We start from the raw sequence: 20,000 nt of genomic DNA, 5'->3' as shown, positions 1-20,000 counted from the left end.
ACACGTTAACAGCCCTTCCATCTGTTTCTCCCAATACAAGCTGTGAGCGCAAATGGGTTTTAGCTGCGAGGTTGATATTCGTGAGGAGGGTAGCCGGTAGCGGCAACCCTTAGGGCCTCCGATCAGTACAAGCGGTGGAGTGAAAGATGGTGAACGACACCACATCTCTGTTAATTCATGACCCTCGCTCTGTCTCTCCTCTCGCTCACACACTCACACTAATTTTCATTCTCTATTTTCCCTTATTTTTTCCCTCTACCCCTCTCCCTCCCTCCCTCTCTCTCTCTCTCTTTTTCTCACACTGATTCTCATTCTCTATTTTCTCGTATTCTCTCTCTACCCCTCTCCCTCCCCCCCTCCCTCTCTCTCTCTCTCTCTCTCTCTCTCTCTCTCTCTCTCTCTCTCTCTCTCTCTCTTTCTCACACTGATTCTCATTCTCTATTTTCTCTTATTCTCTCCCTCTCCCTCTCTCTCTCTGTCGTATATGTATTCCAGAGGCACGTGAGTTCCAGGAGAAGTTGGATGAGACGACGCAGCTCCTGAGTGACTTGCAGGAGGCCCAGAAGGAGCGCCTCAGCACCCCCCAGCCCCCCAACATCATCTGCCTCCTCGCCCCCACCACCAAGGAAGTGCAGCTGGGTATGAGACACGCACACACACACACACACACACACACACACACACACACACACACACACACACACACACACACACACACACACACACACACACACACACACACACACACCGCTTATTCGTGTAGCCAAATCGAAACTCGAAAGAGTACACACACACACAGCTTATTCATGCAGGCTGAAAATCCTCTTAAATAAGGCATAGTCTGTAGCAACATCAACACTCGACAGAGTACACACACACACACACGCACACACCTTTTGCAGGCTGAGCATCCTCTGAAAACAAAGCATAGTCTGTAGCTAGCAACCTTCACAACATGAATAGGTTGAATAGCGCATGCCGTGCAGACATTCCAGGTTCATATAATATATACACTGTGTACTGTCGAAAACATGTTTGTTGCTCTGTGCAAACAATCACCACCACCATACACTCCACATCCACTCATTTCCTATCTATCTGCACGATGCATACACACGGGTTGAACGATCTGCCTTGTTTTGAATTGTCTACGATTCATGACTACCGTACTTCACCTTGAAAGAGAGAGAGAATGTATTCAAAGATGAAAAGCTGAAGATGGATTTTCTTGCTGAAGGACATTGGAAAGGATGCATGGACGCATCTTTCCTTTGACAGAACAGAACATTCAGACTATTTATTCTAATCATTGCAGTCCCTTCTGTGTTCTTCACTCATGTCTGTGGGTTAGAGACCATTTGAAAGGACAAATAGACTCTGGAGTGGACCACAGATGAAGTGTACGGTGTACGCTCATACCGTATGTCACTAAAATAGCAGTTGCCTGCTTTTAAGTTAAAAAAAGTGTCTGTCAAATGTAATTTTTAAGAACATGGTTGTGTCTAACCTTCAGATGGCTTTTAAATGTAACATTACCTTGGCCTGTGGCTGTGACTGTATGCTCTGCTTTGCTGGGACAGCAGTACTGTTTTTTTTTTTTGCCCTTTTTTTTGAAGGTATATAGTTACATGGCCTTGTCAATTATTCATCTGCAATACTTCAGTGAGTTTGCATGTCATTGTCAGCATTTGAATATGAAAGATTCATCTAACCCAAGTGAAATTTGAACTGGACAGCAAGTGGACTGAATGGAAAGGAGTGCGGGGTGGGGGTGGGGGTGGGGGTGGGGTGGGATTAGCTGGTGTGTGGTGGTGATGAGAAATTTTCCATGAGCCACAGTCAGGCGTGTTCCGCAATAAACGAGGCTATGCAGAAGCCGTTACTTCTCTGTTTTCAAAAGCATCCTCTTGGATCGTTCGCTTCAGCTACATTTTTTTCCTTGGCAGCATCGATCCCTTTCTGTTGTGTGCATGCAACACGTTTTCCAAGAGCCAGAATGTTTCTGGTTGGATGGGGGTTGCTAAGAATTCTTCAAAGCCGATTTCTGTGTAGGCGATTTTTGTTCCATCCTGTTCCTTGTATTTCGTTGAATAGTTATGAGGCGTTTGCGGATATGTGTTAAAAAAGAAATCCAAAGGCAACACAAAAGGCTGGTCTCTCAGGAGGCCCCTGATCATTAGCACAAGTCTCTAGAATGTGAGGCTTTGTTCTCTTCAACTTGGTAGAGATCCATGTATCACACTTGGACAACAGCATCCTCTCAGATTTCAGAGAATTTGTTTTTCTTACTTATGTACTCGATTGACTTTTTTTTTTTTTTTTTTTTAAGTGGCTTGGCAGTTGGTACCAAGTCCTATTTTTGTCCAGGAGAATATTGTTGTCCTTCCTGAATTTGGAGCAGGTTCATGAGAGAACCCCCTTCAAGGAACTATCCTGCTCAAATATCTGTCTGTGCATTCTGAATGAACAGATTTTTATCTGTTTGACACTGTTTGCACCTCTGTGATATTTTTTTAAAAATCGTCCTCTTGATGAGAATAAGACAGGAAAAATGGACAATATGTACAATATTTAAAATTCTGAAATCGGTATAAAACAATGACTCATCAGACAGTTCCAGTTAAGGTCACAGGTTCTGCAGAAATGTTGTCACTTTTTTTTTTTTTAAGGGAAGATGTAAAAGGTCAAACAGTTCTAGAATAAAACAGTTGATTCCGAATCCTCTCTTCCCCTTTTGCATCATTCTAGTTCTTCTTTCCTCTGGCCTTATCAGACGGAATTTTGACTCCCTCTTCTTTTCCAGTTATTCAATCAAATCCCACACCCCGACATTTCCAAAACAGCAAACCCTTGAGAGCCTATTTTCTACCTTCTCGTGTTTATTATATCATGCCATCTGTTTTTTCATCTTCTGCCCATGGCTGCATGTACACAGTATGTAGCCTATGTGTGTATTATACGTTTAATATGCTGTGCAATAATGTCTATGATGTCTTGTGTATTGTGTTCTGTGAATCTATCTATGGTCCTTGACACCTTCATTTCGTCTGGGATTAATGCGTGTTGCTCTCCTCTCCTCTCCTCTCCCCCATACAGCTGAGAAGGTGACTGGGAACCTGGCCCATCTGACCAGCCAGGTGGCGCCGGGTGACGTGAGCAGCGTGTACGGCATCAGGAAGGCCATGGGCATCTCGCTGCCCTGCGACCTGGACGAGGCCCTCGTCGACCTCACCACAGGTAAGGCCTGCCAGTCATGCTCATGCTCTCACTGGACCTACAGCATGGGGCTTTTAAAAGTGGTGATAAGCCCTCCAAAGGGCAGCCTGCAGGGCCAGATCTGGCCCAGACATGGCAAACATTTGTTTTGCCATGAGGTTGGAACAAATGGTAAAACAGACATACATGCTATCTGTGGCCATACGGTCGGGAAATTTGTTTGGCCCTCAGCTTCATTTGTGCTTCATAAGTTGCCCCCTTAGAGCTTTTTGTACAGTAATGGTTACAGAGTCTACTTATTCTACTATGAGTGAAGTTCCCTTGAGAAAGGCATCTAGCCCCACATTGCTTCAGGGACTGCAGCCAATTGCCCTGTACTTGCATACAATGGCTGTTACTCACTTTGGACTAAGGTGGTTTTCAGGCCGACCAGAACGGAGCCAGTGCCCGCACCAGTTACGTTCAGCACTAAAGTGCTTATCTGCGAACCTCCCCCACGTCACTGTATGGGGCACCTAAGTCTCCACCCCTTCCGGGTGGCTTGTGGGGCTGGCAACGGAAAAACTTTTGACTGGGCTGTAATGGACTGATCAAAGCTATTTTCCGACCCACCTCGCATTTCCCCTTCGATCACACATATGCTGTGCCTCAGAATTAATAACAACCAATGGTGTGCTTACTGACTTCACTTGGCAAGCGATTTTTGAGTTGTGTGTGTGCAAAAATATGTAATTATTTGGACTACACAACAGACGTTGCATGTCCGACGTGCAGCCACTTAAGCCACGGTGCAGCGGTAGGGTTGGCTGTGCCTCGGTTCACGTCAGATATGCGAGGCGCACGTGTAGTCTCCAACACAGTTTTGCACAAAAGCTAAAATAACGTTTCTTACGTGCCGAAAATGAGTGGTCTTACGACGCAAATCCAAACCTTTCAAATTCACTGTCATCATATGTGAAATCCGGAGCACATGCCAAACGGGATGAGGATTTAGCTTGACTCGCTCCATTAACTCGCATTCAAAATTTTGCGAGCTCCAGCCCCATAGATCGGAAGTAGAAGGGCGTGACTTAGGTGCCCCATTACCCAGATGAACCTGTTGACGGCCATGTTGTCGTCATGGTTCGCAGAGAAAAAGCAAGTATTTAGCAGTTCCCATTGCGACCCAACTTTCAGGTTTGCGAGCGCTAAGATCTGTGACATGAACACGACGGCCGTTTCGCGATGTGCGGGAATGAGCACCGGCACGGTTCTCAGTCGGCCTGAATGCACCATAAATGGAATATAATGATGAAAAGCCTGGAGGGATACAATAAGCCACCCATTAAGATCAGATTCAACCTACACTGCATAGAATGCAATGTTGAGGAAAAACAAACTAAAAATGCTTTATTTTACTTATTTACTGTATCTTGGGCCAATACCATCAGTCTGAGTTAAAGTTTCAGCCCTGCTATTGTGTACCTGTACCTTTTCTGTCAGCCATGTGTACTACTTTTACGCAAATATATTGTACATCACATCATCACACATTTACAATTCACACATGGCTCAGTGGCTCTGATATTAGGTAGCGTAAGGATGTTTTTTATATGGGAGCCCAAATTAGAGAAAGATGCTATGTGTATTTTCTCATCGAGGAAAGTATTGGTTTAGCTTGTTTCTGGTTTCTATGCTGCACAAGTCGTTAAAGTGACTTCATTGTTTAGTCTACAATATACTGCGGTTTAGCAACATCTGGAGGCCTGAGCTGTAGTAGTTAAGAGGGTTTCTCGTTTCATCATAGCTTTGCTTTAGACCATGATGTCCTTGCTTAGGACGGACAGCTGTGAGCTTTGATGCTGGAGTCAGTCTTTAATGCTGCTTGTTTGTCTTTTTACAGTGGGAGAAATGCCTGAACCAATGGAGAGCTTGCCCGCAGTAAGACGGGATGAGGTACCTGTCATCACTGTTTAGTAACCCCCGCAAGACAGGACGAGGTCCCAGTCATCACCGTTTAGCAACCCCCCTCCCCTTCTAACATGCGCCTGGCCTCCCTCATCCTCGTCTCATTGCCAAGAATCTTCTCTTTGTACAGTTGGTACTGTTTTTTTGTGCGACATGTTTGTATCAATAAATCTCTTTTGCAGTATTTTTTTCCCCTCTGTTGTCTGTTTTCTCTGTTTTTCTGTGACATGGCATGGATTAAATTTGGCCGAATGAAATTAGTAAACTGCAGGGTTACCCTTTTCACACTTTTCAAAATATAAAATACGAATTATTTTAAACCCACATAAGGAACGATGCTCAAGTGCTCAGCGAACACCTTTATCAAATCTTAGGGGTGGAAACCTACACCAGATTGTAAATTATTTATTTTACACTTGTACTATACAAAAACGTTGGGCAAAGGCAGACAAATGTTTTTCAAAGCTACTGCTCTTAAAGCACAAAAGGCAGCACAGCATTGCACAGTAAGAAACATTTGCACTCAAAGATATATAGCCAAAGAACATGGATGTTTTCCCAGAGGCACATAGAATAGAACAGAAACGTTCGATTTTGTCCTTGGCTCTTGAATTGTCCACAGCAATAAACGCGGCTAGGAAAGAGCCGAAACACAGAAGCAATATTTTCTATTATTGACCAGCAATTTCCTCATAGAATGCCGAGACCAGCACGGAGTCCACTTTCTCAGACAAGGCAGCGAGACGACAAACCAATAAAGAGTAGGAAACGTGAACAGTTATGAGAGGAGGAAACGGAACTCAACATTTGAGTTAGACACTTCAGTTGATGCAATGAGAGGCATTTTCACTTGCTTACAGCGTGGCAGAAGGGTGGGTGGGTTCCCTCTTAATAACATTATTTGTCCTTGTATGGTGTGTTCACACAGCCAATGGCCATGTTAAGGGTCAAAATGTCCTTTTTCTCCTGGTCCCAGGTCAAGTATAGCATGCTGCAGTTATCACATATAAGCTTCAGCCATTTCCCTGTTCTGATGGCTGCATGTTGGTTAGCGTTCATGTATATTTGGCATATGAATAAATATCTGAAGAGATCGCTGAAGATATGAGTGAATGTGGTGAGACAAGTTCACAACTAAAGTTACTCTATCATGAAACAGTGTTGAGACCAGTTTGTTCCCAGTTATTTCCTTAAGGTGAGGGAGGCAAGATTTTGAAAAAAAAAACAAAAAACATCCACTTTGAATCTTTAAGTCCATCCACTGCCGACAAGCCAATTCAACGATGGTGAGTAGATTGTGCGTGTTCACTGCTTCAAACCAAGCAATGAGATACATATTTGCAGAGCAACAGCTATGTTTAATGCCAATCCTCCCAGTCTGACCCAAGTCCATTGTCAACGTGAGGAGTCCAAGATGGCCAATTGATTACACCCACTCACCGCTTTAAAACAGGCATTGAGATGCAAGGTGAAAGAGCAGCCAGCTTTGCTGATGTAACAATCCAGTCCGTCTGACCCTTAGTCTGTTGTCAATGTGCCGAGTTGTTGGGTGGCTCCATGTTTTATCCGGCATAGCTTGGCCATCGCCGTGGCAATGGTCACAGCCCTGACCTGTAGCCTCAAAGCCAGGCCTGCCAACGGGGCGGTGGGGTGGGCAAAAGGGCACCGCTACGTTGTCCCAGGCCCAGGGAGACAGTGGGCCCCGAATTCATGTCCCTATTTCATTATATGTATTGGGTAAGCGGCCCTTTTTAGATGACTTTGTCCCTGGCCTGGCAAAAGCTGTCAGCGGCCCTTGCTCAAGGCCATTGGTGTGTATGAAAAGGCTGCGTGGATCCACAAAGGGCTTCTGTGGCCGTTGTGCTTGTACGTGTGTGTTAGGAGTCTGCAGTAGTAGGCGGCTTCACTTGCTATTTGCGGAGGGCAGAGGGACGTTGTAGCAAAGAGTGCATCAGGGCTGAAACTCCTATGCACAGCCAGTTTCCAGGTGCTGGTGAAGTGCAGTTATCAGTAATCCAACGGAAAAACGGGAAGAATCACCACACATTGTACTTAATTAAGCGAAACGCGTAGTTCACTAAATAAAAAAGAAGCAAAATGAAGTCCAGTGTGTGGTGATTCTTCCCGTTTGCCTTGGAGTATGGAGGCTTGTCTGCACTGGAGGCCCTCAGCTGTGACCCATTGCCCTGCTTGCTCCTCAGCTGTGACCCATGCCCTGCTTGCTCATGTCTGTGCACACAAAGAAGGTTCTCAGCTCCCCCTTGCCCTTCACGTTGATGAGGCCCCGGCACTCGCATGAGTAGCCCAGCTTCTGTAGCACGTCCGACGTCTCCTCAGTCACCTGAGAGACACACACACACACACGAAGGAAAGGACTGTGCTATTAAATGCCATTCAAAAGAGCAAAGTTGTACTCTATGGAATGGTGTGTGTGTGTGTGTGTGTGTGTGTGTGTGTGTGTGTGTGTGTGTGTGTGTGTGTGTGTGTGTGTGTGTGTGTGTTCTACTTAACCCTGTGTTAATGTACCAACCCTACTTAGCATCTGCACTTGTTGTTCTGTATATTTCCTGTGCACTTTGTATCTGCTAGTGATATTGGCTATAATTATGTCCTAGATTGTAAGTCACTTTATTGATGCCTAAAACTCATCTTACATTACAAATGTGCTCATTCAGCTGTAACATATCCACATTTTTATTTAAAAAAGATAAAATCTCAAGAGCCTGAATGCAGTGTATATGTGTGCCTCCCTCCAGGCACCACATAGACGAGTCATCAGGCTAATATGGGTTAAATAGCGTCTGCCAAATGCAATTTAACGCAATGCTGGTTTATCTACCTGGATTTTGCCCAGCTCGCCAGTGCTCTCCATTCTGCTGGCCACGTTCACAGTGTTCCCCCAGATGTCATACTGGGGCTTCCTGGCTCCTATGACTCCCGCTATAACAGGTCCATGATTAATACCTACACATCAAAACACGCAAGAAACAGCTGTTAAAGGTGCACTTTGTAATATTTTCATTTGTTCATTTCCAGAATGTATACTGCCCATTCACAAATGTTACCTTTTTTAATTAACACTTACCACCATCATCACATTCTAAGTATTCATTATGACTGGGATAATTGCACTTTTCACTTTTCAAGGGGAACCTTCTCCATTGTCTGCCATTTTGAATGACCAGAAATGTACAATTTTAGCTTCAAAACTTACTGTATGTTGGTCATACTTGTAAATTATAATTTAAATAGCTCTACTTCATATTAATGGTATACCTTCTTTGGGGTGCCCATATTTATGCACACTAAGGCTGTAACGATATTGCATCGAACCGAGGGATCGCGGTACGCAGACCCACGAACCCCTATCGCGAAGCTTCCTCACAGAATCGCGATGTGCCCTTTTAAAGTTGTTACCCCTCAGTGTAGAACACAACAGGCAACATACAGGCAAGAGTTTGCATATGCGCTTAAAAAGACCAGTAGAAAAAGGGCGCACACGTTCGAGTAACAGTTCCATTCACAGCTTTCTCAAAATGCTCCGTCCAACCAGCACGTTGTTGTTATCCATTGCCTGAGCAACCTCCGCGAGAGGCAAACATCGGAAGGTGAACGACAAATGAACAACAAGGAAGGTGAAGGACAAATGAACAACAGACCAAGAAGGCTTTTATAAACGTGTCAATATTTTTTTTACTCATGCATGCGCGGTGTATTGCGAGTGGAGTTTGATGTTGGAGCGGAGAGAGAGAGAGAGAGCGCGAAAGAGAGAGAGCGCACGAGATGCTCCGCCTGCCTAAACCAGCCTGGAATCGCTTGTAGGGAGGTGCCCGAAGTCGGACGAACGTTGAGGTCGATAGGCAGGATATTAGGCAGCATTATTTCTTTCCACATTAATGTTAGGCTATATTGTAAAATTACCGCCTACATAAGCAGAAAGCATGCTCCATTTCAGCCTCTGCATTCATTCTCGCTCTTGACAAAATGTCAAACCACACGCGTTACGTAGCAGTGAGAACTAACAGGTTAATTTCGAGTTTTGATTGTAGGCTACGGGCAGGCGCTGCTGCACGATCAAAAAAAGCTACAGAAATATATAACTTAATCAAAATTAAGTGTTGCATTTCTTTAAGTAGCCTAACTTAATACAATGTTTCCTGACGATATATGGCCTGTGTTGTTTTGATGTTTGGATATTAATTAGATAGGCCTAATGTTTGATAAAGTAAGACAGCTGCCAATGACTATACACCCTGACCACCCACCTCTCTCTCTCTTTCTCTCTCTCTCTCGCTCTCTCTCTCAACATATGATCTTAGCTTATTTATAAGCCTTTTCCCTTGGTGAACTAATATCCCTTATTTCTCTGTGTTGTGTTTTGATGTCAACACCTGGGAACAGGTTGCAGTGGTAGCCTATATCTGCAACATCATTCAGCCTTGTAAACCTACAAAATTAATGCAGGCAGGTAAATGCAAAAAAGATATTAATTACAAAGTATATATATAATTTATTTTCATATAATTTCATATCAATATTTTTCAATTGTTTTTTTTTTTTTTAAATTTGTGTGAAATCGTGGGGCATATCGAACCGTGGGTCATATATCGTGATACAAACCGAATCGTGGGTTGGGTGTATCGTTACAGCCTTAATGCACACGCATATTTTTGTTTAAGTCCACATATTTTTTTTTCTATAACACCTATGAAAATTCTTCCACTGCTGAAATGTTTCTCTTTCTCTACAGTTTAACATACGGTATGTTAAAAGGAAGTTTCTACTTTAAAAGCTCAACGAGAAATGAACCGATGTAATGATTTCCCAAAAGGGTGCCCAAACTTTCTCATGGCACTTGTACATATTCATGAAAAGATTTGGCAATAGACAGCACAGTTTCAATGAGCAGCATAGTTGCAATACCTACTCTGGCCACGTCCTACACTGTGCACCTTTAAATAAATAGTCATCATTAGCTCTCAGACAAGAATAGTGACGTCATTCATGCCTGGAGACAGAAGACAACGGTTTTGGGCATGAAACATTTGTTTTTGGGATTTGGATATTTGTTGATGTTGCGGTAATACCAGGCCTTTAGGGGAGGAAAAGGAGGCCCCAGCTGTTCTGCATCCTCTGTGTCATCCCTCTTAGTAGCCAGGGCTGCCGCTACACATAAGCAGAGTATGCAGAGTGCTTAGGGCACCAACCAGTGCTTGGGGCACCAATCACTTGGGACCTCTTAAATTGAGATCGACTAAAAGAGTCATTAAAAAAATATTGAATTACATTACAAAACATGTATTTATTAATTAGTATATTATTATTATTATTTAACTATGAGGGGGGCCTCCTGACCAGTTATGCTTAGGGCCACCAAAACCTTAGCAGCAGCTCTGTTAGTAGTTCTCAGGAACGGATTATGATTCCATGGGCCCCTGGGCCTGGCAACAAGAAAGGCCCCCTCCCCTCAATGGTGTTGCTAGTGTAGAGAACGATTCAGGGTTTTAGGCCAGGTGTGAAAGTCTGTTATCGTGTGGATGGGGGGTTGTCCCCAAAGGAAATGTGAAAATACAGTTGATTGATAAAAGTGCAATCTTAACGCAATATGAGAATTCAAATTTAGAGGCTAGAGCTTCAGGGGCCCCCTTTGACTCTTGAGCCCCTGGGCCTGGGCCCAGTAGGTCTGTGAAATAATCGGTCCCTGGTATTTCTCCCAGAGGAGGACCCATCCATGCTCATTATGCCTGATGAAGTTAGTACATCTGGCCGGGAAGAGGGAGAGGGAGAGAGGGAGGTGACTTGAGGGGGAGTAGAGAAGGCTACATGCGTTTGTCAAAACAGTTGCCAGACTAACGTCGGAGTTGGGGCCAGGAATGTCTGATTCTCCATGAAACATCTGCTCAAGAATATAAGGGGCCCCACCCCTACGTCCACTTTAAGCCACTCACCCCTTTCTCTATAAATGTGCTATTATTGGGAAGACTTCACTTTCAAACTAAAAAATGGCTTCCCTTCTGAGAGCTGTTTATCTCCCTCCTTTGGAAACATCATGGTGGACTAATCACCCCCGGGTCAGCATTTTTCCTATTCTTATATATTTTTTTCATAGCAGGTGACTGACTTCACCAGATAGCTTAATATACGGTATAGTCAGTGTGTGTGTGTTTGTGTGTGAAAGTGTATTCATCCTCTGTCTTTATTCTCTGTCTTTATTCTCTCTCTCTCTCTCTCTCTCTCTCTCTCTCTCTCTCTCTCTCTCTCTCTCTCTCTCTCTCTCTCTCTCTCTCTCTCTCTCCTCTCTCTCTCTCTCTCTCTCTCTCTCTCTCTCTCTCTCTCTCTCTCACACTCACACACACACACACACACACACACACACACACACACACACACACACACACACACACACACACACACACACAGTCAATAAGAAGTGGATAGCCCATGTTGAAATTCCATGTCTAACTAACCCCAAACCAGTGTAATGGAAAGCGTCTGAACATGGCGGTGTGTGGGTGTGTGTTTCTAGGAGTAGATGATGTCAACCTAAATGTCCTACACTTTCCCACACTTGAGGGTCGGGGGTGGTGGTGGTGGTGGTGGTGCAGGCGGATGAACGGATGAGATGCAGTGCTGGTCTTTGTAAGCGCTCGTGCGCACCATCCTACGTGTGCGTGTGCATTTGTGCATGTGCATGTGTGTGCGCGTGCGCGTGTGCATGTGTGTGCGTGTGTGTTGGGCTGCAGTCCCTTACCAACGCGCAGCCGGAAGCTGTTGAAAGAGTGCCTGTTGATGCCGTCCAGCTTCCCCATCAGGGAGATGGCAAACTCCACCATGTTCCCGATCTGAGCCTGCTGACGCTCCTGAAAACAGATAATGTGATTGGATATAAATTTATGTTTTAGTATGATGTTGTTGCTGCTCCTAGTGTGTGCCTTGTAGTGGCAACAGTAGGGCATTTATTGTCTATGGCAGTGGTTCCCAACCTGTGGGCCCTGAAGGTATTTCAAGTGGGCCTTGAAATAATTTTCCAAAAATAATAATCATGTTTTGGTGTGTGTTGCTGTTGATTTATTTGAGTTTTATTCTTAATTGGGTCAGAGGTGGGCCCCGAATATTTTTGACAATTTCGAGTGGGTCCCAAGTTGAAAAAGGTTGGGAACCCCTGGTCTATGTTTTTAGTGTGTGTGTGTGTGTGTGTGTGTGTGTGTGTGTGTGTGTGTGTGTGTGTGTGTGCGTGTGTGTGTGTGTGTGTGTGAGTGTGTGTGTGAGTGTGTGTGTGTGTGTGTTTCCTATATGAAAAGTTGATTTGTGTATTGTGAGATTAAAGCGATAGTTCGGAGTAGAATCACCCTAATGCCATTTGAACCGTGACACCCATCCACCTTTACACCCGAAGTGTTTTCTGCCGCAGGCTTACATCAACAGAGTTGCCGTGTTATTCGATGTTTATTCTGGATAGCTTGACTCAAGCGCATATGGATCCTGGGCACCGTCTCCAAACTTTCCCCACAAAAATAACATGTCATGACATCAAACTTCTACAGTATAACAAATGTGGTTTGTACTCACAAAAAGATGAATTTGAAACTTTGTACATAGTCCAGGAGTTTATTAGTAACAACACACGAGACGATTAGCTTTTCTGCTGCTAAACATCCGTCGACGTCACTTCCTCCAGCTGGGACTTTGTTGATGGAAACAAATACACGTGAGTCAGGAAGGCGGAAAACTCAAAAAGACAGCTTGCGCTACAACTAGAAATTAACCACTTCGGATTTAAATTTTACCACGTTTAATAAATAGAAGACGATGCCACACTCGTGCATATATCCTGGCTGTGGACTAAAACACAAACCTTACAATAAAGAAAGTCCCAGCTGAAGGAAGTGACGTCGACGGATGTTTAGCAGGAGAAAAGCTAATCGTCTCGTGTGTTGTTACTAATAAACTCCTGGACTATGTACAAAGTTTCAAATTCATCTTTTTGTGAGTACAAACCACATTAGTTATACTGTAGAAGTTTGGTGTCATGACATGTTATTTTTGTGGGGAAAGTTTGGAGACGGTGCCCAGGATCCATATGCGCTTGAGTCAAGCTATCCGGAATAAACATCGAATAACACGGCAACTCTGTTGATGTAAGCCTGCGGCAGAAAACACTTCGGGTGTAAAGGTGGATGGGTGTCACGGTTCAAATGGCATTAGGGTGATTTTACTCCGAACCATCGCTTTAATGCTTAATTGTTTAAATGTATGTGATGAAACTGAAGCCAAATTTGAATTTCCAAATTGTGAACAATTACAAGTACTCGTATTCGTTAAGTATTCGTATAGGTAACTTCCTCAGCGTCAGCTACCTGGGAGGCATAGGTGGTGTCTGGTCTACTGGCAGCATTATTCTCCTGTCCAGTGCTTGCACTTAGCCCTGCCGCTGCCATGTACGTGCTGCCAATAGTCTTGATCTTTTCAACACCGCTGAACTTGGGCTTTGACAACACCTGTGGATGAGAAAGAGAGAGAGAGAGCGAGAGAGAGAGAGAGAGAGAGAGAGAGCTTGTTTTGTATCTTTCCCTTCATATTCTGTGCCTTCCTCTGAATGTCCACAAACTCCTTTATAAAAGCACAAACATGTAGTCAAACATAGTCAAACATGTTGCCATGTACAGTAATTCTCCTCCATACAGTAAATGAAAGAAACTAATTTCATTACATTGTTCTTCATGTTATTGTCCAGTCCTACCAGAGGGGTATAATAAGAAGCTGGTTCAGGAGTAAGGACTCCAGGCTCTTCTATTAGATGATTTACCTCTTAACTTAACCTGGTTTACTCCTGAACCAGCTTCTTTGTATACCCCATCTGTAATCCTGATAAAATGTGACGCATTTGAAACACATTTCACAATCAAGTTTTTTTTTTTTAATACATATATTTTTAAGGGTTTTTATGCCTTTATTGACATGACAGTATGAGATGCTGACAGGAAATGAGTGGGAGAGAGAGATTGGGGAGGATTGGGAAATGATCCCGTCTGGACTCGAACCGGGGTCCCCATGGGGCGGGCATGAAAGCCCATGTGAGGGACCCCAGTGATGGGTGAAGCATTGATGACGGGGCACACTGGATGGGAGAAGCATGATGGGCAGTTGCGTGAGGGACACCATGAGTGTGTGAAGCGCACGGGTGCACTTCCCGAAGGGGAAGGCAGTGTGATGGAGTGACCATCACTAGGGTTGTGGGTGTGTTCTTCTGACTAACATGCCAACGAGCCTGGCTCTTTGGTGTAGCGGTCAGAGCCCCAGTTTACTACCCCAGAAGGTCTGGGTTCGAGTCCCAGCTGGGCAACTCTACTCCCCTTCGCTACAGAGTGTCCAAGGTTTTTTTTTTCCACGTTTTTGCTACTTGGACACACACACACACACACACACACACACACACACACACACACACACACACACACACACACACACACACACACACACACACACACACACACACACACACACACACACACACACACACACACTATAAGCAGATTTCTATAATTCAGTCTTGGACATAAAAAAAAAAGAATATGTAATATGTAAACAACAATAAGTGTCGGTGGAGACTCTGACCTCGTCAAAGTCCGCGATGATCTCGTTCAGTAGTCTCAGACACTCCAGGCCCTCCTTGTTGATGTCACACTCCGTGTAGAACTCTTTGAAGTCGGGCACAGAGGCGAACATGACGCACACACAGTTATAGGACTGGTAGTAAAGGTCCTGAAAACAAGACAAACACACACACAGTCCCATTTTATTACATATTTCATATTTTACACAAGTACATATATGTGTTTATTGCATTGTACTATATGTTTGCTTTGGCAACTGCGCAGAGTTATGGTCAGTAAAGGTCATGTCAAATGAGAGAGAGAGTGAGAGACAGACAGACAGACAGACGAATAGACACATAGAAACGGAGAAACAGAGATGACAAACAGAACATGCAACAAAATATGGTGCTGAGACGCAGTGCACCAACACACTAGCCTCGTGCACCAACACACTAGCCTCGTGCACCAACACACTAGCCTCGTGCACCAACACACTAGCCTCGTGCACCAACACACTAGCCTCGTGCACCAACACACTAGCCTCGTGCACCAACACACTAGCCTCGTGCACCAACACACTAGCCTCGTGCACCATCCTACGTACTTCCGCCAAGAGACTTTGCTCCTCACTACGTCTGGTTTTCTGTGGAGCGATGTTGAGCGGTAGGATTTGGTCGGTGTTCTGACAAATGGTCCTACATTGTAATTTTATCCTACGGTAGGATGTTCTGTCAGACATGTCTGTTAAACGGTGCTACATCGCCAAAGATAGGCTTCAGACATGTTTGTTCAACAACCGAAAATGTCCTTCCCGCTTCCTGCCATCGCGTCAAATCAAACAACCTCAAGACTATGAATATGAAATGAAATTGTAGTATTATGGGATGGTCAGGTCCGGGCTACCAACACACCATAATGTAGTACAGTATCCAGGATGGGTCATTTCTTACCAGTAACTCAACCCCATTATCTCTCTCTCCCTCTAGTTTCCACTTCACAGTCCTTTGTAAAGTAAATGGACAGTGCTTCCGCAATAGAAACAATATAGGAACAGATTAATGTAAACTCAGCATAAGGCTAAAAAGCCCCAAAACAAACATTCAAAAAGTCCTGGCGTCCTGAAGGCCTTTGTGGCGGTGTTCAATTCATGTTGCCAAGCAGCCCCTTGAAAGTGAAAGCGAAAGCCCACCTGGGACAACTCCCATTGTCATTGTGACACAGCACTCCACAGCACACAAGTGTTCACTGCACACTGCACACAATGAAATTGCATTTTATGCCTCACCCGTGCAAGGCAGCAGCTCCCAATGGCGCCCCAAGGGAGCAGTGCGGCGGGACGGTACCATGCTCAGGGTACCTCAGTCATGGAGGAGGATGGGGGAGAGCACTGGTTAATTACTCCCCCAAACCAACCTGGCAGGTCGGGAGTAAAATTGGCAACCTTCGGTCTACAAGTCTGACGCCCTAACCGCTTACCCATGACTGCCCTTCACTTCCTGTGCGGGTCCCCACCCACTTACCCTGACATCAGCAGCCCCATATGAGCGTCCATGTGTAACACTGCTGACAAAATCCAAACCTGCCAATGGTGTCCGAGCTGCAGAATACATCACTCTCTCTTATAAAGTCTCCTTTAGCGCTGTGATTTTTTCCCCCTACAATTCTATAAACCAGAGCTGTGACGGTCTTCCATATAATGTGCTATGAGGCAGCTTCAAACATCCCTACTGCTTTTTGGCCTTAACTGCCTACCCCCAAAGAATGGTAAAAATATCACAGAGACACACAGACGCACGCACACACACACACAAATGAAGTCATGAGGACAGTTTAGCTGACACTGGTAGTGTATAAATAAAAAAGGACACTGGCTTTTGCATTAGGACCTAACCCTTAAACCGCAGCATTAAGTTAACACTCAATAATAATGACGCCAGCCAGGGTTGTAAGCATTCACTGGGGCTGAGCGCACCCCGACAAGAGCAGTAACTGCCATCTAACATGTGGTCCTTCGCTCCATTTTGGCAATATGCAGCCTTTTTTTTTCATTCCACTTCAAATGTTCCAACTGCGTGGGTGTCGGCTGGGCAGAGAGGGAGAGAGAGAGAGAGAGGGAGAGGGAGAGGGAGAGGGAGAGGGAGAGAGAGAGAGAGAGAGAGAGAGAGAGAGAGTGAGAGAAACTTAATTATGAGAGAAAGAGAAGCTGCGAGGCTCGAGGTCGGCGTGCTTGATTGGTGTGCGCGGTAGAGCACTAATGAAAATGTAGGCCTTCACTCCGACTGTGATTGTCAAAGGACAGAAAAGAATCATCAAAACACCTACAATTAAATGTGCTTTTAAAGACTCTCTCTTGCTCTCTCCATCTCTCTTCCACCTCCATTTCCTCTTCCCTCACTCTCCCCTCCCCATCACCTCTCCTTCGTCTTTTCTCTCCTTCATTCCATTTTCATTGTCTATTCCCCCACACCCCCCTCCTCCCCATCCCTCCCACACATCCTCTCTCAAATCCTGACCTTTATTCTTTGCGGATGCCACAGTGCGTTTCCTCTGAATTACTCCATTTAAATGCCACAGAACGTCAATCACAGACAGCTGAGCTTCAGGAGCAATGGCAATCTCCCAGCCAGCAGAGAAGAGGTAGGTAGGAGGATGCAAAGAGTTTCATAGATTTATTTTGGTCTTTTCGACTTCATTGATAATAGGACAGCAGAAGAGGTGGACAGGAAGCGAATGGGGAGAGAGATGGGGAGGGGGTCGGCAAATGGCCCGGGCCCGGAATCGAACTCGGGTCACCGGCGTAGCAGCCCAGTGCCCTACTGTTAGAGCCACGGCCTGGCCAGGAGTGAATTTCTCAAAACCAAAGTTGCTTACTACATTAGCTACTTTGTTGTTTTCAATGCATTTTCCCATTGGCAACTACCGAAGTTGCTAACAGGCTAACCACTTCTCTTTTGAGAAACTCACCCCAGGACCCTTGTTAACATAGAGAGTAGAGTAGAGTAGAGTATCATTTATTGATGCGGAGGGAAATTAAGGATCAATAAATGATACTAGGGCTGCAACTAATGATTATTTTAATAGTCGACTAGTCTATAGATCCATGAGTGGAGGTGCAAAACGCACACCAGAAACACACGTGACCTGAAGAAGGCCGCCAGGCCGAAACGTTGTCACATTAAAAACTGTTTATTTAACTTGAGAGTGTGCGGCACTTCTCTCCTCCTGTAATCTATAGATCCAGTCACCATTAGTCACGAAAAAGAAAGACAACCTCCGACAAACCTTCTCGGACTCTAGCGCAGGGAGGTGAAAAAAATCTTACAGCTCACAATGAGCTATAAATCATGATAGTAGCTTATTTACTCCAAGATACAACGTCCAATTCATACGTGCTGGGCAATTGTAGGTTTCAATTAAGTAATAAAAGCACTACTTAAGTAAGTAAAAAAGTATTGAATTAAATGAAACGATAAGTCGACAATGACAATTTTTTATAGTCGATAAGTCGACTAATTGTTGCAGCCCTAAATGATACTCTACTCTACTCTCTACGTCACTTCATCACCAGCACTGCTGCTCTTCTTCTCCTTCTTACCTCGTTCTTCTTGTTCTCGCCAACGAAGCGCGCGGCCACATGTGCGGGCAGCACGTTCTCCAGCAGCAGGCGGTTGAGGTTCTCGCGCGTCATGATCTCGTCCTGCTCCGTGCGGTTCTTGTTCTTCAGCAGGAAGTCCTGCCGGCAGCAGTGCTCATTCTGGAAGAGAGAGAGAGAGAGAGAGAGAGAGAGAGAGAGAGAGAGAGAGAGAGAGAGAGAGAGAGAGAGAGAGAGTGGAAACCTTCCCTCCCCACACACACACACACACACACAGAAACACAGTAAAAAAAAAAAAACACAGAGACTCAGTGAAAGGCAGAGAACGAGAGAGACAGAGAGAAAAGGCAGATAGAGACACAGTGAATAACAGAGAGAGAGACACACACACAGTGACGAACACATAGAGAGAGGCATGCAGTGAAAAACAGAGAGAGCGAGAGAGAGAGAGAGAGAGAGAGAGAGAGAGAGAGAGAGAGAGAGAGAGAGAGAGAGAGAGAGAGAGAGAGATAGAGATGTTAACATTGCCATAGATGGACCCTGCCGTGGCTCAAACGGTAGGGCACTGCACTGTTGTTGTTTTCTTGTATTTTATTGTATTCATTCAGTTGTTAAATTTTTCAGTTAGTAAACAATCATGGTTACTAACTAGGGAACACATTTTGGTTTTCATCATTGTTCCCCACTTACACTGCATGAAAAGAGGAATTTGTGGATGAGTTTTGCACCTTAAATTGCCTCATACCTCAAGCCACAGCATTTGCGGCTCCCCCATGCCCCCCTCCCATCCCCTTCTTAGGAGAGCCTTTAATATGTAAATGACAGTGATCAGGTCGGGAGCTGCCCCAGTCAATTTCAAGTGGGGTGGGGTGGGGTGAGGTCAGGTGGGTGGGAGGGAGTGGGGGGTCGGCAGGCCTGTTTCTAGGATTTTGGGGTCCCTAGGTAACGGGATTGTTGGGGGCCCTAGGGCATTTTTTGGCCTTTTACTAAAATGTGTGTGTCTGTGTGTCTGTGTGTCTGTGTGTATGTTTTTTCACGCTGCCCAGTAGTGTTTTTCAGAATCACTAACAATTAAACCAGGGGTAGGGAACCTATGTCTTGAGGGCCCTTGAGGCCGTTTTATCCGGCCCCTGATATCATTATAATGTTTTGCAACTTCACATGAAATAGGCCTATGACATATTTTGCAGGCCTAAAGGAATCTTAGAAATTACATTTCCAATGCAATTAAGTTAGGCCTATATTCAGGGGACCGAGAAAAGGTGGGGACTGTTTTAAATGTGTCTACCTTTAAAGGTGTCTATATGTCTATATAGGCCTAAAGGTGTCTATATAGTCCTACATTTTATGGGGAAATCCTGATTTGTGTTCATAGTACGGCCCCCAGAGGATTTTATGACCATGGTAGGAATTTGAAGTTATGTGCAAATCACCATTCCCACCGGTGAATAAACTGAATAAATTACATCAGATAAATCTTAGGATAATAAATAATAACATAATAGTAAATAGCATTCATACTAAGAAACAAAAAAAATATATAGATAAATAAAAATAAAATAAAAATAATAATTCAGTACATGTTGTATATGCTACATCCTATGTCTATCCTTAATTCTATGTACTTTCAGTATTTTCATCTTTATATC

The 20,000-nt window shown here is 44.5% G+C and overlaps 2 protein-coding genes across 5 annotated transcripts in view; one reads left to right on the top strand and one right to left on the bottom strand.

The window, feature by feature from the left end:
- The window catches only part of brd7 (bromodomain containing 7), a 27,292-nt gene extending 21,945 nt beyond the window's left edge, over positions 1–5,347 (top strand). The window contains exons 15-17 of the mRNA XM_063188549.1: positions 496–639; positions 3,097–3,237; positions 5,099–5,347. Coding sequence (XP_063044619.1) covers positions 496–639; positions 3,097–3,237; positions 5,099–5,172 — 359 coding nt within the window. The 3' untranslated portion in view covers positions 5,173–5,347. The remainder of the gene's footprint in view (positions 1–495; positions 640–3,096; positions 3,238–5,098) is intronic.
- Positions 5,348–5,552: 205 nt separating this feature from the next.
- Positions 5,553–20,000, bottom strand: part of adcy7 (adenylate cyclase 7) — a 117,423-nt gene continuing 102,975 nt past the window's right edge. For all 4 annotated transcript variants that reach the window (XM_063188545.1, XM_063188547.1, XM_063188546.1 and 1 more), the window contains 6 exons: positions 18,355–18,513; positions 14,779–14,925; positions 13,521–13,661; positions 11,915–12,023; positions 8,003–8,127; positions 5,553–7,504 (listed from right to left, as the gene is read on the bottom strand). In XM_063188545.1, the coding sequence (XP_063044615.1) occupies positions 7,361–7,504; positions 8,003–8,127; positions 11,915–12,023; positions 13,521–13,661; positions 14,779–14,925; positions 18,355–18,513 (825 nt within the window). In that variant the 3' untranslated portion in view covers positions 5,553–7,360. The remainder of the gene's footprint in view (positions 7,505–8,002; positions 8,128–11,914; positions 12,024–13,520; positions 13,662–14,778; positions 14,926–18,354; positions 18,514–20,000) is intronic.

Source organism: Engraulis encrasicolus, chromosome 22 (genome assembly GCF_034702125.1).
Source record: "Engraulis encrasicolus isolate BLACKSEA-1 chromosome 22, IST_EnEncr_1.0, whole genome shotgun sequence".
In the NCBI taxonomy this organism is placed as follows: Eukaryota; Metazoa; Chordata; class Actinopteri; order Clupeiformes; family Engraulidae; genus Engraulis; species Engraulis encrasicolus.
Note: the sequence above shows the minus strand (reverse complement) of the source record. Positions and strands in the feature narration are given on the sequence as shown.